This window comes from Myodes glareolus, chromosome 3 (assembly GCF_982192425.1).
Source record: "Myodes glareolus chromosome 3, mMyoGla1.1, whole genome shotgun sequence".
NCBI classification, from domain to species: Eukaryota; Metazoa; Chordata; class Mammalia; order Rodentia; family Cricetidae; genus Myodes; species Myodes glareolus.
In genome coordinates this window covers 40,626,561-40,646,261 of record NC_142028.1, presented here as the reverse complement: position 1 = coordinate 40,646,261, position 19,701 = coordinate 40,626,561, and the positions used below count along the sequence as shown (strand labels likewise).

At 39.9% G+C, this 19,701-nt stretch overlaps 1 protein-coding gene and 1 long non-coding RNA gene across 5 annotated transcripts in view; one reads left to right on the top strand and one right to left on the bottom strand.

Annotated features, from left to right (window-relative positions):
• Positions 1 to 646: 646 nt before the first annotated feature.
• LOC148122647 (uncharacterized) lies at positions 647 to 17,867 on the bottom strand. The gene is made up of 3 exons (XR_015737466.1): positions 17,734 to 17,867; positions 12,319 to 12,527; positions 647 to 1,059 (listed from the first exon to the last, which is right to left on the bottom strand). It is a non-coding gene; the product is annotated as an uncharacterized LOC148122647 (long non-coding RNA).
• Positions 17,818 to 19,701, top strand: part of Grm7 (glutamate metabotropic receptor 7) — an 866,857-nt gene continuing 864,973 nt past the window's right edge. For all 4 annotated transcript variants that reach the window (XM_048438534.3, XM_048438532.3, XM_048438533.3 and 1 more), the window contains exon 1: positions 17,818 to 18,336. In XM_048438534.3, coding sequence (XP_048294491.1) covers positions 17,818 to 18,336 — 519 coding nt within the window. The remainder of the gene's footprint in view (positions 18,337 to 19,701) is intronic.

Genomic DNA, 19,701 nt, shown 5'->3' with positions numbered 1-19,701 from the left:
GTGGCTCAGGAGCACTTGTGCAGGTCAGAGGACAACTTTCAAGAGTCTGTTCTCTCCACTATGTGGATTCTGGAGAGTCTAACTCACGTTGTCAGGATTCCCAGAAGGTATTTTTACCTGATGAGCTATCTTGACAGACTGAAGCAATAAATTTCAGTAGAATTTTATATTCAAATTTTGATAAGAGCTATATATAATGTGTATTTCAGGTTGTGTACTGTGTGCACATGTTCACATATGGTCATATACACATGTATATACATGCTATATGAATATCTATATATTTCTATGTAGATTCTATGTGGTAACCAGAGTCTCTCATGGAGCTTGGAGCTCACTGACTCAATTAAACTAGCTGTCCAACATCAAGTATTCTTCAGTCTCAACATACTCAGTACTGGATTTACAGATGAACACACCATTCTTGAATTTTTACAAGGATTTGGGGAATGTTAACAGGTCTCCATGCTTCTACAACAGCTACTTTACTGAATGGACCTTGGTCCCAATTCTGTATCTGCTCATCTTGTTCAGATTCACTGAAGTTTGGAACATGATGCTATGATACAAAACTCCTGAGATTTTTCTCTGTATTGAAAGTTTTATACGTCAGTTTTTTTAATCAATGATCTCTTAAAAGTATCAGTTACAACATTAGTCACAGTATAATTTATTGGAAAATACTGTATTTTACAAGAAGCAAAACAAATCTAAGTTTAAAAGTTCTTGAGAAAACATGATACAACTTCATACCTTTCCAGTGGTTACAAGCATCATGCATGACATGCAGTTAGTACTCAGAAAGTTATGCTAAGAATCAAATGGAAAATATACTGCAAATGACAGTGTGTATGTGTGTGTGTGTGTGTGTGTGTGTGTGTGTGTGTGTGTGTGTTATTGTTGGTTTTTGCTTTTTAAGTCAAAGGGCTAGAGAGAGTTCTTCTGAGTCTTGCTGTTCTGATCCCACCAAGCACATTGGCAACTCACATCCGTGAACAACTTCATCACCAGGAGATCCGCTTCTGTCCTCTGTGGGCATCCATGAGCATGTTCTCATACCTTCAGATACACACATCAACAACACAAAACAGAACAAGACTTTAAAAAATGAATTGACTCATTTATTAAGATTTCATTTTCTAAATTTTTTCATTATGCTTTCTTTTTGAGGTACAATTTAATTACATAAAAATGCATTTAGGTTAAGTACATAGATTGCTGTGTATGTAGGTCTTTAAACTAAACCTGGAACTTCACATACTAACACCACAGTCAAGATGCTTAACATGTACATCACCATGAAAATTGTTTCACAACCCCCCTTTTTCTAGAGCCATAACCTCTACCTAGGTTGATCAGCTTTCCCTATATGTTAATTTGCTGTAATGTCAAGTAGAAGATATTTGTGATACTTGCCTATGTCCCTGTCTACTTTCATGTAGATTGTTTTTTTTTTATTATTTTGAGCTATACATTTTCCCCTACCCCTTTCTTCCTCTCCTCCCTCCTTTCAACCTCCTCCTGCCCCTACATACTCCCAATTTACTCAGGAGATCTTGGTTTGCTATGTTAGTGCCTTTGTGTCACTGTTAACTCCTGATATAATACTTCCCTCCTAGAAGCAAGAAGAACGCTTACCAGGTACATGAAACTCACAAGGCTTGGAAGCTCATAAAATTTAGAAGACTCATGGGGCTCCTCTCTGGCTTTATAAACAGCTACTGAGGGAAGTATCCTCTACTGTGTTGTGATGGCTGCCAGTTGTTCAAGAAACTACAGTGACACAGCTTTTGTGTGTAGTCACTTTTGTCACGATTGACTTTTCTATCATGTAGTTGCCTTTCAGTCACCCATGAACCTGAAGAAAACCCAGGCAAACAATGACTCATCAAGCTGAATGTGCATCGAACTGTTTCTTCCTTTGTTGTTGTCCCCTCCATCTGGAAAGAATACAAACAGATTCTCCAGGGCTGGAGATGTGAACCATTAGAGCAGTAGCTACCCTTGCAAAGGACCAAAATTCAGCTCCCAGAACCCATATGGTAACCCACAACTGCCTGTAAATTCAATCTTGAGAAGATCCAGTGCCTTCTTCTGACCGCTGAGGGCACACACATATGGATGCCTGCATACATATGAACAGTATTTTATCTATCTATCTATCTATCTATCTATCTATCTATCTATCTATCTATCTATCTATCTATCCATCTGTAATAATAAATCATTATGTTTAAAAAGTAACCGATTCCCCAGGAAAATTTAATAGTAGAACCATTTGATAATTTTTGTTTTATTTACTCCTTCCCAATTCCTCCCTGATCCACATTCCCTTCCATATCTTCTCAGTGTTGTGTCTTTTCTTTTTCATCTATCATGTGCAATTTATACATTCCATACATTCTTGGATATGTACCTTGTCTACTGGAGAGCGATGGTTGACTTAACAAAGGGCTATACTCTTAAAGAAAACTGATTGTCCCTGTTCCAGCAATATCAATTGACAAGAGCACCTCAGGGGTGGAACTTTATTCCACTTCCCTGCTCCATGTTGAGATTTGACCTGGCTTAAACTTGAACAGATCTTAGGTGTGTTCCTGCTTCTGTGAGTTTATATGGGCAGTTGCCTTGTTGCACCTAGAAGACATTTTCTGTAGTCACCCAAAACCTCTGGTTCTCACATTCTTTCTCAGTCTCAGGAGTAGTGGGTATGGTATACACACTTCCTTTTATTGATGAGCATTTTGTAGTCTCTTATTTTTTGCACATTGACTAATTGTCAATGACTGTAGTTGATTGTTTAATTGTATGGCTAGATCAATCTTTTTAGGCTTTAGAATAGCACTGACAGAATGCTGTTGACAAATGTCTATTGAGTTGTATGACAGGTGAATGAATACTTTTAAAATAGGTTGATAGAGATGTCTACGTGGTCATGTCATATCATAATCTGTTGAGCAATGTACAAAAGTACTGGTTCTTGCAACACTGGCCAACACTTGCAGTGTTGAACAGTTTCAATTTGAATTACTCTAAATGGTAGTAGTATTTCATTGTGGTTTGAATTTCGTTATTCTTGGTAAATAATAATTTTTAGCATCTTCTCATATACCTATTTCATGTGTATATAATCTTTGGTAGGCATATATATTCTTATTCTCAATGTGTATATTTGTGTGGAACTATAACATTATTTATATACAATATCATCAGATTACATTTATTATTAATTTCTTTACATTGCTACTATTGTCTATTTCATGTTTTGAAAACGCTTGTGAAAAATTGATGCTTCTCTGCTAAATGTTTGATTATATCATCTGGATTTGGAATTTTCCCTCAGGGAAGTATTTTTAAAACATATTATTTCATATATCTTATTTTAAACAGCTTTATTGAGATACATTTCAGTTATGAAAACCATCCATTTCAAGTGTACAATTTAATAATTTTTACTAACTTTACCAAGTTGTGCATCCATTACTATAAATCAGTTTTAGAATGTTTCTGTACCTTTAATAAGATCTCTTGTGCCCTTTGCCAGTTAATTTCTACTCCTACCACCTGCCAGAGGGAACATTTTGAAAACTGATGGTCATAAAATAAACGTGAGAGACATAAATCTTTCTCAGAGTTTTCCTTTTCTCTTTGAGTCAGAATCGGTAAAGTGGGACTTTCAGTAAATTTGAACATTTTCTTCTGTTACTTATTTTTGGATGTGAAATCATTCACATAATTTTTTAATGTCTAAGGTCAAGACATGCTCTCTCTGTTTATACTGGAAATCGCTGTACTCCCCACCCCGTCTCTTGTTGCTCTCCATCTGTATAGTCACAGAGTCAGTTTCCCAGACCAGCTCCTGGCATTTCAGGTTAACTGTGTTATGTCTCAGACTCTGCTTTGTCATGCTCCTTATTCAGCTTTTTTTTTCTTTACCTCCTGGGAGTTTCGACCATTTTTCAATCTTTCAATGCTTTAACGTACAGTTTTGATGATAATTTATTTTTTTCCCAATGTAAAGATTTAGCTGCCAATATCTCCCTCAGATCTATTGGTCACATTTCCACAAACCTACAAAACACGTTTTTGTTTTCAGTATTATAAAATGCTTTCTTCTTTGTGTTTCTTTTGTATGTCTCTTGGGTTTGGAGAGGGTTGTTTTGTCCTATTTAAGTTTTAAAATAGGTTCATTTTCGTTATAACACTTTTTATTGATTATATTTTAATTTCATTACTTTCAAATGGGTTTCATCCTTTAAAAAGTATTAAGATATGTTTTAGAGAGTAATATGGTGGGAGGGGCTTGTTTATTTTGATTTGTGTTCTAAGAAAATTCTAGACCATTATCCTCATATTGTATACCTGCTATGCATGGATCAAGGATACTGTATTTTCTCTTGTGTTTTTCATCTCTAGACATTCATTTGTTTGTTTTTTTAAAAGTATTTTTGTTTATCTCACCATATGTATGTCTTTTTCAAATTGTTGAACCTTTGATAAAATTATTACAACATTTATAATAAAGTCAAATCCATGAAAGTCAGAGGACAATGACTTACTCCCTTGTCTTACTTACTTGTAAGACAGGAACTTACAAGTGGTTCCTGGGGTGGAATCCAGATGTTCAGGAGGCAAGCACTGTTACCAGATGAATAACCTCACGGCTCCACAAAGTGTTCAATGTTTTAAAATATGTTTTAAAATTAGTTTTCTATTGTGTTTAAAACACAAAAGATTTAATAGTATAAACCAACAATATTTTACCTCACTGTACTCTATGCCAAGCGTAGTATAATCAGATCCAGATTTCCTTCTTAGTATCACAAGGCTGCAGGTATCAGCTAGCAAGCTATTATCTGAAGACTTTGGGGGAAAGAATCCCTTCCACCTTTCTCTAAATTGTTAGTAGATGTTGTATCCTTGAAATGGTAGGGCTGATGTTCCTGCCTTCTTTCTGGCCACCTTCCAAGGGACACAAAGTGCCTGGGACCACTCTAAGGTCCTGGAATATGTCCCTCTTTCTTAAAAGGATAGAGTCTCCTTTGGGTGAAGCTTCTGTCATGCTACACAGTTTGCCTTTTCTTGAAAAAGAAAAGGCTTTTCTTTTGAGGGAATTTGGGGTTTCAGTAAATTCACTGGATAATCTATCTTTGGGTCAATTGGCTAAATTTTCTTTAATTGTATCTGCAAAAGTCTTTACCTCATATAATTTCAAGTCAGAGCAGAAACTTTAGCTTCCTATTTTATTGCACTTGTGGGCAAATTCCAAAATATGTTTTTTAACTAGGTATTTTCCTGCATTTTATAAATGCTCTCATAATATTTATGAGATCCCGAATGGCCTAAATATATCATAGTAAAGAAGCTGCAGTTTGTTGTCATCCACTAAGGATCATTGAACTTGAGGCTAGTCCTGTAGATTTGATTACAGATTGTTTTCTGGGACTCAAAAGCCCTGGGTTTATCCCCAGCACTGTAAGAAACCAGGCATGGTAGATGACTGTAATGTCAGTACTTGGGAGATGGGAGACAGGGGTATCAGAAGGCCAATAAGGCCATCTTCAGCTATGTCAAGAATTGAAGGGCATTTTGGGTCACATAAGAAGTCAACAAAAAGAAAAAAGAAAATGCAAGAACAAAAGCATCTTGTTGTACTTTTTTCTTGACAGTAACAAGACAAGATCAAGTTAGTTGTTCCTTGGCTGATTCTAAGAATTTTGATGGTTTTTAACCCTACCAACGAAGACTATTTTCTGGGTTCACTTCCAGATGTTTTGAGTACTCATCAAGATCTCTTCTCTCTAAAGAGTCAGAATTTGAACAGCTCAAGACCTGCTTGAACTGTGCAGCCATTTCCTAAAGTTGCCTTCCCACCCTGCGTTTCCAGCTCCTCAACCATTTTCACATAAAATGTTCAGCAGAAAATAAAAGGAATTTCGTGCAAACTTTGGCAAAGGAAGAGAGATTGAGAGAGCTGGGGAGAAAAAATCTGGAGTGACAATGAAAGTGAACATGAGAGGGAGAAAGGGAGCGTGGGAATGAGAGAGTGAAGGAGACCAAGAGAATTGTTGCATTTCTCTCTCTCTCTCTCCCTCCCTCTCTCTCTCTCTCTCTCTCTCTCTCTCTCTCTCTCTCTGTGTGTGTGTGTGTGTGTGTGTGGGTGCGTGTGTGTGTGTGTGTGTGTGTGTGTGTGTGAGAGAGAGAGAGAGAGAGAGAGAGAGAGAGAGAGAGAGAGAGATTGAGAGGAAGGAATGGAGAGAGGCTTCTGAGACTCATTGCAGGCTGATCTCTCAAATTAGTTCATCTACCACATTCAGCATAGGTATAAAATGTGACACCAGGCAGTAAGGCATGCCATTCACATAACTCCGCTCACTTGTTCCTCTTCGTGAGCATCACAGTCCTGAGAAGTTCTTTCTGAGAATTTTCTTTTATTCTGGTTTTCTAATTGGTAGAAATGAGAGGGTAAGTCCATTGCCAATTAGTCTATCCTGGAGGGAGCAGAGATATTATGTCAAGTGTGAATGGATGAATTAAAGTTCAGGAAAGATTCTTGCTGGTTTCTCTCCTAGGAACTAGACTATACAAAGAAAATTCCAAATGCCCCTACCCCCTAGATGAAGAGTTACAGGTGGCCAATGACCACTGAGAAATGAAGAATCAGATTTCTCCAAAAATAGCCATTTAATAGGTTATTAAATACTAAATGATCAATCCTGGGCACTACAGCACACAAACAAGGCTAAATGGAATTAATGGGATATATATATATATATATATATATATATATATATATATATCCCATATATATGTGTGTGTGTATTTGTATGCAATTAACTGGATATTCACACATATGTATATAAATGTAACAATAATAATTAAAGAAGAGATGATGAATTTTGGAGAGGGACATGGAAGGCATTGCAGGAGGAGGAATATATATGACAATAATAACAAGATCATAAATTTTGGATGGGAAGGAATGGAATGAGTTGAAATGGAGAGAGATAAGTGAGGGTAATATAGATGAAGTTCTGGCTTGTGAAATTCCAAAAATTATATAAAATAATTTCAAAATAAAAAAAGAATAAAATGGATTAGTACTCAAGATATCTTTTGGGGATAGAAGTTTGAGGAAGTTGTCTGAGTTAATAAAGAATGAAATCATACAAATACATAACCAAGACTAATTCACAGAGTTGACTGTGGCATCAACTCTGCCTTCCAAGCTTCAATGCAGATAGGAAATGGAAGATCAGAGACACAGAACACAGAAGCAAAGCTCTAAAACTCATGCAAAACAAACTTCAGAAGTATTACTTCAACTGTAAAAATGGATATTAACCAATGTAGTGGACATTCACCTTTAATCTAGCAAGAAATACTACATAGGAAAATGTCCAATGTTTTCAATATGCAAAAAGTAGACATTTAGCTATAGTAAAGGACACAGAACTAATTTAGGACAAGTTTTGAAACTGTGAAGAAAGGTATTATTTGGAGTTTAAATAAAACTTTTTGATAATTTCATAGTTGAGAACCATATTTGTATCATTTTAGCCCCCTTCACCCCTTCTTTTTCCATGCTCCCCTACTCATCTAAAGTTCATGACCCCCTTTTATATAATTATTGTTACATGTCAGAGGCTTTGAGAATTACAACAGTGACAACTAGTGTTTAGATGTCAAACCACAAGAGAAATGATTTTGTGTTGGAGGAGAATCCCATCCAGGCAGGGTTTACAGGGCCACCAACTCTGAACACTGTTGCTCCTGTCTGTAATTTTACATTTGCTAAAGCAGGTATGGTATTTCCTAATACCTGCACTGTAGTATGTAATGTCATATGATATGTATGTGTAATCTCATGATTACAGCTCAAACTTATGGGCACATATATCTGTGGATGGTCAGGAAGATGACTTCTCATTAACTCTATAATTTGGGTATCTAGTAAATATACTAGGATTTGTTTCATAATTAGATCTATTGTCTCACAAGGATTATTGTCACTTAAAGGCCTGCTTTGTTTCTTTTACTCAGAGTAACAGTAACACAAGAAAACAACAATTTCTCCCTAATCTAAAACAAACTACACAAAATTAGCTCATCTTTGCCTCAGAACCAGTTACAAACTCTTTTTGTAAACAGATCATAAATTTAAAACTTTACAAATATGCAAAAGGACAAAGTTACAGTTGTCAGGTTATTAACACATAGCAACCCAAAAAATGACAATTGCTTACATTCCGAGTCTGGCTGATAAAGGCTATGTCTCGCAGCTTGTCTCACTGATCACTGTGCCCCTGGCCTGAGTCTTTCACCAGAAACCTTGAAAGCTTGTGCTTCCATGGTAAATGCCTCTGTTCTCATCGTTTACTCACGGAATGTGCTATGACCAATGAGATGTAATTCTTATAACTTTTTTCTTATTTCTTCAAGCCTCCTATAAAAAAATGTATTTAAGCTAGGTGAATAAAGAAGTGAAGAAGTACTAAAACAGAGAATTGGAGTTAAAGAGAATTAGAGACTATTAGAGCAAGGGAATTGGAACTGCAGAATAAAAAAAGTGAATGACTCTCAGATCATGTGAGAAGTTACTGTAGAAATCTTTAAATCCTCATTCAGGAGAAGTCTTCTGAGTTACCCTGGGTAGCGACTTGGAAGTTGGACTTTTAGAACACTAAAGTTGTGTGTGTGTGTGTGTGTGTGTGTGTGTGTGTGTGTGTGTGTGTGTGATTGCATGTGTACATATGTGTGTATATAGCCAGAAAACCCATTTTTTATTGCTTATTTTTAGGGCTGACCACCTAGGGCTAGATAACATGTCAAGAGGCTCCTAAAACAGGGCTTTTGTAAAAATTCAGATAAGATTAATTGAACCAATTCATAACCAAAAAGGAAAATATTCTTTTGGTTCATGACAACTAAAATTTTACATCTGAATTTCATGCTTCATGTAGGCAAATGTTGAGCTTTGAACTTTCAAGGCTTTAACAGTGGTTGGGTAAATCACATCTTTAAACCATGACAGAATCGGGTGTGTGTATATAAAGAAGCCTGATAGGAACAAGCAGCTTGTTCAAGGCCTTAGGTTCCTGGAGTACCTACCATCAAACGAAAAACAGATAGGGAAGAGACATAGCTTCTTTCTTTCTTTCTTTCTTTCTTTCTTTCTTTCTTTCTTTCTTTCCTTCCTCCCTCCCTCCCTCCCTCCCTCCCTCCCTCCCTCCCTCCTTCCTTCTTCCTTCCTTCCTTCCTTTTTTCCTTCCTTCCTTCCTAACTTCCTTCCTTCCTCCTACCATCAAATGAAACCAGATAAGGAAAAGACATACCCTTTCTTTCTTTCTTTCTTTCTTTCTTTCTTTCTTTCTTTCTTTCGTTTTTCCTTCCTTCCTTCTTTTCTTTAATTCTTGAAAAGCTATGTAGCCCTAGCTTGTCTGAAAATCACTAAATAGTCCAGACTGCCTTGAATACATCTGCCTTATTCTGCTTCTAGGTTCCTAAGATTAAAGTAGAAAGTCACCATACATGTAATTTGGGATTATTGGGATTTAGGATTCACTGAATGCATCATTTATATGCTTCCTATAGGAGTAAAAGTTATTCAAATACTCATTCCTATGGCCATCATTTTATTGTTGTTGTTAGTGGGGTTTTTTGTTTTGTTTTGTTTTTTGTTTGTTTTTAAACAATGCCTCTCCACATCTTGTTAGTTTGGAGCATTCTATGTAGAAAAGACTAGCCTCAACTTACCAGGCTTCTTTTGGCTGTTGATCCAAACTATTGGGCAAGCCATCATGCCTGGGGCATAGTATCTGATTTTACATAGAAAAGCAACAGAAAGGTTGGAGATGACTTTGTCGATAAAGTATGCCACAGAGGTAAGAAGACGTGAATTCTGATGCCAAGAACTCATGTAAAAGCCTAGGCATTGCACTCAGGCACTTGAAATCCATCTAGTGAAGGGCAGAACCAGGAGGATCCCTGGAGCTCACGGGCCAGTTAGTATAGCCAATTTGAAGTTCCCTGGGTTCAGTGAGAGACTCTGTCTCAAAAAAAAAAAAGAAATAATGTTGACAATGACTGACAAAGGCATCTGGTGATGAAAATCACTAGCCTCCACATACATATGAACATACTTCCATGTATTTTCTACACACACACACACACACACACACACACACACACACACACACACGATTTTGATAATTAAAAGCATGGCTACAGATAAATATGGAGCATTCCCTCAAATGAAGAAGTCATTTCAAACACTGACTTTGGATGCAGGTTTCCAGGTTCAAGCAGAGTTCCAACACATGATTTAAGGAACATGAAGACTTCTATGACAATGCTCAAATGACTCATTACCCCTAACCAAGCAGATATCAAGAATTTAAGAGTAATATAATCTGATTCTTTCATTTTCTTCTCTCTCCTTCTCCTTCTTCTCCCTTCTACTTTTCTTTCTTTCCAGTTTTTCCTCTACTCTTCTCTATTTCCCTTCCTCCCTTCCTTTCTAATTCTCTTCTTTCATTTTCTTTCTTCCCCTCTCTATATCTTCACCAATCCCCTTTCTACTTCTTTGTCAGACAGGGTCTTTCCGTTTTACTCAGACTGGCTTTAATGTGACAGTTCTTCTGCCAGTCTGTCCTGAAAATCTGGGATCTTAGGTATAGAAGATCATGCCTTGCATCTGGAGTGGCTGTGACAATAACTCAACCTACACTATTTTAGAATTACTGATAGCCTTATATAGAAAAACAACATATCTTTTATCCCAGACACACACATGCACACACACCACACACACACACACACACACACACACACACACACACACACACACAGCAGGAAGACACGTGTACACACCTATTCTATTGCTATGCATCTATCTGTTCATGGATGAGCATAATACATTGCATTCTTCATACCATTTAAAGACTTATCACCTATACTTAGTTCTCACTATGTTTTCATTTTATTTCTCCTAAAATGATCATTTGCTGCTTGCCATTATATTCTCAAGGTCAGTAGTCATATGGAGAGCTAACTTTCAGGCCACTGCACTCTATTATCACCAAGTTATAGATTCAATGAGTCATTCTCACAGAAATCTAATAAGCAGTATCTTCTTACACATTTAATTATCTGCCTATCTTTAAGTTCTAACTGTCTAAATTAACACCCTTGATAATGAGAGAGCCAACTCAAACTAGCTTTTCAAAAGGATGGGACAGCCAAAGGTGGTGAAGTGTGTCTGTAATTGCATTACTTAGAAAGCAGAAGGAGGAGAATCAGGAGTTCAATATCATTGTCTCCAATACAGCAAGTTCAAGGCAAACCTGAGATACATGAAGCCCTGCATCCAAAAAAAATAAAACAAACAAAACAAAATAAAAAAACAGATGGAAGTTAGTGGATAGGAAGGTGGAATGCTCAGCAGTAAATGGAACTGGAAGCATGGCTAGACTTAGCATCTCAGATGGCCTTGCTGAGGCTCTACTCCTGCTCCACACTTTAATCCACTTCCCTCTGTCGTTTCATTTAATTTTCTGATTTTTTGTTCATATTGCAGAAGTATCTGCTCCTGGAAATCTCATGTCTATATCTTCATACATAAATAGCTAAGATGCCTTCCTTTTTTGAGTTTCATTACATCAAAATCCAAAGTTCCTTCCCCAATCTCAACTTAAGAGCTTTACTCAGGTAAGAGACTGAAAGAGATACTTTTTCCAAAGAGTGGTTTACAATGTTAGTAAATGAAGAGAAGTGATTTTCCATCCTTTACCAACTTAAGGGTACATGGAAAAGATTTGAGGAATAGGTGGAATATAAATGCTTGCCAACTGGTTTGTCTAGAAACCAATGCAGGGAAGAATTTTTGCTTGGCAAGTAAAAAGTCATTTTGCTCTTTGAGTCACATCTATGGATGGGATACATGGTGTGTAGATCCTTCTGTCTGTGTGTTGATTGTTATTGGTTAATGAATAAAGAAAATTGGCTTGGCCTGTAGCATGGGAAGAGGAAGGCAGAGTTAGGAGAAGCCATTGAGCCACCAGAGATAGACGCTGTGAACTTTACCTGGGAAGCCACAGCCACGTGGTAATATTCAGATTAATAGAAATGGGTTAAATTAATATAAGAGGTAACCAACAAGAAGCTAGAGCTAATGGGTCAAGCAGTGATTTAATTAATAATTTTCTGTGTAATTATTTTGGGTCTAAGTTAGTAGGGCAGCAGGAAACCAACAAGTGGCTTCTCCAACAGATACACTTTTAAACGAAAACAAAATATAATAGGAAAGGGGAGGCTTACCCAAAGATTCATGTTTATATTTGATTTTCTCTAAATCCATCTTATGCTCTCATCCAAAGGGCAGGTGAAAAATGTTCTCCCTCTTCAGTGAAAGAAGTGAAACACGTTACTGAGGTCTCCTTTAGTTCTGGAGTTAGATGCTGGTTTTGGTTTCAAAGCCTGTATACCCAGATCGATCCATGACAGTTGAAAGATCCAACAAGAAAGATCTGTGAAATAAGTATGTTGGATAAGAGAGAGTGTGTGCTTGTGGAACATCTTAAGTCCAGACAAAAAACACTCAATTTGCATGGAGTGTACATAAATCAGAAAGCAAACTAAAATAGCAAAATAAATAAAATAATACCTATTCTCTATTCAGTCTTTCCCCTGGTCAATAAAAATGTTGATAACAGGAATGTAATATGTTAAATATACATATCTTAAGGATTAAGTTAATATGTACTAAAAACATTTTGAAAATCAGAAGTTCGTGGTAATACTCATTCATAGAAAACATTCAGACTCAATACAAATGTAATAAAATAATTATTAATATTGAAATAACTTTAATATATTTTAGTTTGTGAATCTGAGTGTTCTACATGTGTGTAGATATGTTCACCATGTGTCTGAGTCTAAGGAAGTTCAGACAAAGTAACCTGAATTCATGGAACTGAAGCTACAGATGGTTGTGAGTCACCATCTGGGTGCTTAGAAACTAACACAGATTCCCTGGAAGGTCAGGAAGTGCTTTTAACTGTTGAGCCATGCCTTTGTGGACACCGCACTCACATAGTGCACATACATACAAGAAGGTAACACTTGAATACATAAAATAAAAATTTTAAATCTATGAAAACGGAGTTGAGTTAGAGAACAAAATTTAACAACAATTAAAAATAGGATGTAGCTCTTATATTCAAATGAATATTTTTTCTAAGTAAAGATGGATACTTAGGCAGAATCAAGCCTGCAGACATGGTCTATAATGTATCATTTCAATGGCCAAAACTACATTTTCCTCCTTTTGCTAAGCTTATCCTTAGGATGGAGTAACTATGTTATTCCATTTCTACCTGAACTATTTCTACAATGATATTTCAGTTTATAAACTCAAGGCAAAATAAAGCACCTAATATAAAGGGGTGGATTCCCGACTGTGGCTAAATATGGAAAAATGAATGTGATGCTATGGGTTCTAAATGCGTAGTGATTCTGCAGGCTCAGGATCATTGGTAGTTTCTCCGGAAACATGCTTCACTTTCTATGTAGTTCAGGTATTCTAGGGTCTAGCTACAGGAAGGACCTCAGTGTCTTGCCCCTCCTTCAGGTAGTCTATGGCAGTAGGATCAGTGATTAATGTGAGAATGAGAGGTCTTAACTCCAGAAGAACCAATCGAAGTTTTAATGAAAGTTGGTGAAGTGCCTTAAGTTTAGGTTAGGTGGTTTCAGACTTCTATATTTTTTTTCTATTAAAGAGTATTTCAAAGAAAAGAGAAAATTCCACATAGCTCTACCCCTACATGAAGAGTTACAGGTGGCCAATGACCACTGAGAAAGGGAGAATCAGATTTCTCCAAAAATGAGCCCCTTAATAGGTTATCAAATACCAAATGTTCAACCCTGGGCACTAGAGCACACAAGCAATATATATATATATATATATATGTGTGTGTGTGTGTGTGTGTGTGTGTGTGTGTGTGTGTGTGTGTGTTTGTGTGTGTATTTGTATGCATTTAACAGGATATTTACATACATATATAAATGTCACAATAATAATAACAATTAAAGAAGAGATGATGAATTTGGGAGAGGGACATGAAACACATTGGAGGATGGAGGAATATATATGACAATAATAACAAGATCATAAATTTGGGTAATGGATAATAAATTATGTTTCAGAAACCATGCATAGTGACTAAGAGCTGAGAAATTTATGTACCTGTATTTCTTCTCTGTTTTAGATTCTCGTCACTGCCAGGTAAAGACAGAAGAGTAAAGGAACCAGTTTTGATTCACACAACATATGAGTGAATCTTAGATACAAACACCATTGAAAACACTGTCCTGGATGAAGTGATAATACCCCAGTTTATACCCTTAAAGATCTTACAGTTTGGCAGGGAAAATGAGACACAATCACAAATAGCTGTACTACAAGGGATATACTGCTGGCTTACAAAGATGCCTTATGCTTCTACTTTATAGTCCACCACTGAAGGAAGTCAGTAACAAAACAATGCAGAAAGCTGGAGACAGGAGCTGATGCAGAGGATTTGGAGGGATGCTGCTTACTGACTTGTTACATATGAATTGCTCAGCTTACTTTCTAACAGAATCCAGGACCACCTCATGGAGTAGCCCTACCCACAATTGGCTTGGCACTCCCATACCAATCACTAATTAAGAAAATGTTTTGCAGGTTTTCCCACAGCCCAATCTTACGGAGAAAATCTCTTAGCTGAGGCTCCCTCCTCATCAGTGACTGTGGTTTGTGTCAGGTTGATATAAATCTAGCCAACAAAAGAACATCAATTGAGGCAGCCTTTAACAAATGGCTAAAAGATGTTCGTGGGACTATCATGGGATGTGACAAGAGAGAAGGACATGGATGAATACCTGTGCAGGTGAAAACTGATTATTACTTGTTATTCATCTCTCAGAGTATTGCTTGGTACCAACTTCCTAAACAGTGTAAAATTAAAAAAAAAGACTTCCATCTCAGGAAGGACAGACAAAGCTACTGGTGTTTCGGATCAGGGATGCTTTTTCTTGGGTCCTCTACTATGCCTTTTGTTTGTTCCATTGGCTTTTTCTTTTCTTCCAATTTAGACAATAATATCTTGACAGACTGTTTATCCAACTTATCTCATTCAGTGGTTTGATCTAGAGCATTACAGCAGAAGAGTAACTACAGACTGTTTTTTATTTCAAACAATAGAAAGAAACTACCATGTAAATGGAAAATAACAGAAGGAATATTTCAGATATGCCTGGGTCTGTAGCACTCATGTTCCTTTAATGGAATGCCATTCTATTAGTCTGTCACTGTGCGTTTTCCTCTATGGGTGTCTCTGTCTCTAATTTCTCTCTACTTTCCTTCTTATTCTTCCCCATTCATGTCATCACTGTCCATATTCAAAAAAGTCCCTGTTCCATAGTGTATAGGACAAGGGCCATCCTCAAAGATACAGACCTGCAGCAAAAACCAGAAGCCATCATGAAATAAAGTTATGTTGGGTATACATTTGTATAGTAAGGCATCAAGCGTGAGGGTGACTGATTTATAATTTGTGTGTAATTTGCATATGAATCATGGTATAGCTTTGAAGGAACTGACAGAAAAATATTTTGTACTTCCAAAATCAGAAGAGCATAATAGTTTTCAAGAAGAGACACATGAATTCTGTTGAGCAAAGAGCCCAATTTTTTCTAATTCATAGAGATGTTCCTAGGTCCAGTGATAGCCCCACTCCCACCCCAGTCTCCATCTTGGCTGCCCTACCAGGATGAGTTCTGCAGGATTCTGGTTGAGTTTTGTTGAACTTAGCACTATGGCAGAGAATCAGGTGAACTAATAAGCCACACCTAGATTCAAAGAAGAAGGCTCAATTCTCAAACTATTTGCATTGAAAAAAAGGAATAAATCCCAAAAGAAAGTGAGGGACTGTCTCAGCTTACGTGAATACATACTTAGCAGAAGTGGCTGACCTAACCCATAAAGTCTTCATTCACAGTAAATGTTAGTGAAGGGGTTTGGAGTTCTCTGTGCTGGTTTCCCAAGCATAAAGAAATAGAGAATATTGGCCTAAAAAGAGCACCGTAGCCAAAGGAACATGGCCTATTTTAACAAAGAATTTGCGTTAAAAGAAAACTTGGAGGGCATCCAACTCAATCTCATCATTTTCCAAATGGGAAAACTCAAATTCAGGCAGAGGCACTGAAATGCCAAGGACACACAAGTAGTTGTTGGTGGAGGCAGTATAACAACATTGTATGTTATATCTAATCATAGTTTTCCCATCAACGACACAAAGCACAGTATTGCTTTGGGCTTCCTCTCCAACCTCAAATCTGTATAATACAGCTTTTATACACTCCAGAGAAAACATCATTAACAATAGAGTTAAGGTCCCAGAGAAATTTTAAATTTCCCTATAAGAAAGCTAAGGCCACTTGTTGCTTTAAAGGGTGAAGTTTCAGCGGGGTAGCCTCCAGGAAGCAAGACAGTAAAACCTGCTTTAACATCCTGGCTTTGTTCCCCAAATTCCCAGCCGAGAAAGAGAAAAAAGCATCCCTCATTTTTGTGGAAACTTCTGCAGCAGCTCCCCTTTCTTCCTCCTACCCTCACCTCTTTCCTGCTCTTTCCTAAGGGGGGAAAAAAAACAACTTGTCACCAGCCCAGAAGTATCTCTGGAAATAGGTAGGAGGGAGCCTTACACCTGTCAGCGCTAGGGAGGAAAGTGGTGGAGTTTTCGTTTGTTTCTTGTCTTGTTGCAAAAGAAAGAAAAGGCACTGACAGGATCCGAGATTTCTGTTGCAGACCTGCTGAGAAAGGTGGTCCATTTCGCCTGCATTGGCACTTAGGAAGATCCAGGCTGAGGTACCATCCCTTGGACTTCCTCTTGGCTTCAGCCTTCCTCCAAGCTAGAGGGTTCCTGCCCCCGGAGTCATGAATCAGGCTACTGAATGTCCTGTATTTTTCTGAGCATAAGCTAACACAAGAGGGCTAGTCACAGAGGCTGGGGTCTCCCCTCCTCCCGCCCTCCTTCACTGACTGCTCCACTTCTGGACTCCTCTTTCCGCAAGAGCTAAGAGTCAAAGGCTCAGACTCCGGATGGATCAGTCAGTCCCGGTATCCCCACCACATCCCAAGTGTAGGTCTGCGGTAGCTAGAACATGGGCATGGGTGTTGGTGGACCAGAGGCTTTTATCCCAGAGTTGGGGACAAAAGCTTAGCTATCTTGAAATCCATAGATTCCCTGGGGATCACAAAACTCCCCTGGAGAGGCAACCTCCTTGCTCCCGGGCCACCCACCCATTCCTCCACCCCCACCCCCCTTACCTCAGCACGCAGCCCCTCCCTGCGTGATGATGCAAACCGGTGGGGAGGGCTGGCGCTGGGAAGGGTGGGGAGAGATGGATAGCAAGCAAGGGAGGGAGAGAGAGTGGGAGGAGGAGGAGGAGAGGGAGCCCAACGACCATTTAAAGCGATAGCAATCCCTGCCCTCTCCCCAGTGCTTGGCTGTTGGAGAGCGCGAGCCGCAAGCCAGGAGCGCTAGCTCGGCGCGCGGGCCAGCAGAGCCACAGCGCCAGGTGCCCAAGGCTGGCTGGCGCCCTGGGACCCCCTACCTTCTTAAGCTGCACCTCCTCCGGCTCCCCACCCTCTGTGCCTACAGAAGTCCCCGGGCTTCCCCAAAAGGAGCTCACCTCGAGAAGCCCGGACCTGGGAGAGCCCACCAGCATTCCCTCCAGCGCCGCCGCCGCCACCGCAGCAGCATCCGGAGGAGCGGCATGGTCCAGCTGGGGAAGCTGCTCCGCGTCCTGACTTTGATGAAGTTCCCCTGCTGCGTGCTGGAGGTGCTCCTGTGCGTGCTGGCGGCGGCGGCGCGCGGCCAGGAGATGTACGCCCCGCACTCGATCCGGATCGAGGGGGACGTCACCCTTGGGGGGCTGTTCCCAGTGCACGCCAAGGGTCCCAGCGGAGTGCCCTGCGGTGACATCAAAAGGGAGAACGGGATCCACAGGCTGGAAGCTATGCTTTATGCCCTAGACCAAATCAACAGCGATCCCAACCTGCTGCCCAATGTAACGTTAGGCGCGCGGATCCTGGACACTTGTTCCAGGGACACTTATGCGCTCGAACAGTCGCTCACTTTCGTCCAGGCGCTCATCCAGAAGGACACCTCCGACGTGCGCTGCACCAACGGCGAGCCCCCGGTTTTCGTCAAGCCAGAGAAAGTAGTTGGAGTGATTGGGGCTTCGGGAAGCTCCGTCTCCATCATGGTAGCCAACATCTTGAGGCTTTTCCAGGTAGGGGGGCGCTCCCTTTGGGGAGGAGCATTCTGTGGCTCCCTGCGCTCTAACCTTAAAGGCTGGTTTGGACTTCGTGGGTTGCAGGGGTCAGGCCAGCACTCCGGCATTTCTTCCCTGGAGGTCCTGCCGAATCCCTCCCACCCCACCCAAGGAGGTATCTTCCTTGTTTAGTTTACTCCTCTTTCATGTCTTCCCTTGTCCATGCTCCACTCCATCCGACCCGACTCCCCGGATTTATGGTCCCATTTACAAGAAGCAATCTTCGGAAAAACAAGGTTTGCTTTAGAGTGAAATATGGTCGGAAACAGGCTTGTAAAAGTGCCTGAGCTCCTAGGGGAGCAGATTAGGCACACGGAATATGAAAAATGAGAAGATGCTTTGAAAAAATGGCATTTCTCAACTCCCCTGCTTCCCATGCCCAAGCCACTTAGGAATCCTCGACTCCAAGGAAATATTCACGAAGACCTCAAGAAGCCTCTTCTTCAACTAAGGGCTGGGGTTTACCCGCATGTGGATGTTAATTGCCCATCTCTTTGGGGGTGAATTTTCGACCTGTAACCGGTCTCAATCAGAGGCATGGGGTACCCGCCCCACTGGGGAGACCCCGCCTGCTGACGTGATCCCCGCAGAGTTGGTTTCCTCCTGGCAATTTTGTACACCGCCTAAATTGCATTTGCAGTCCGGCCGGTGGCAGGAGATGGGTGATCAGCTAGCTTTCTGCCGCCACTTCAAACCTCAGCTGGGGATGAGCTCATGTTAAAACTGCGAAATAAAATCGCTTTCACAGACTGCTCCCTCTGCTCCAGTCCCCTCCCTCACTAATGCAGCCCTTCACCCGAATCCCAGGCTCTGAGCTTGGAGACTGAGCCTGCTCTGCTCAGGAACACCAGGGGTGTGCCGGGGGCAAAGGGGAGGGTGTAGCTTTCATGCCCTGGGCTCCCAAACCTGAGGAAGGCAGATCCAGGACTGATGAGCAATGGGTCCAACCACCGCAGTGCTCTGGTCCCTGCAGTTTCAGTCCCCGTATTTTCTCTGCTGCACTGAGTAGAAAGGCATGGCTTTGAGGGTTGGAAATTGAGTTTGGGGAACTCTGTGACCAGGTCTTCCTTATGCTTGTTTCTTCCTGTTTCTTTGTTGGTGATCCTTTGTACCCTCTCCTCGTGGCCCCTTCTTAGTCTCTGTTTCTTTCACTCATTCCCAAGTTCTTACCTCAAGACAGTTCTGGTATGACTTTCCTAACCCTGGGCTTGCTCCCTGTTTGGTGGTAGCCAAATCCATTAGCTGTGCAAGATGATCCCTTCAGGATTGTGCTGTCCAAAGTCTAAACAGTGATTCCGCTGAGGGTGTGAGTTTGATGAGGGG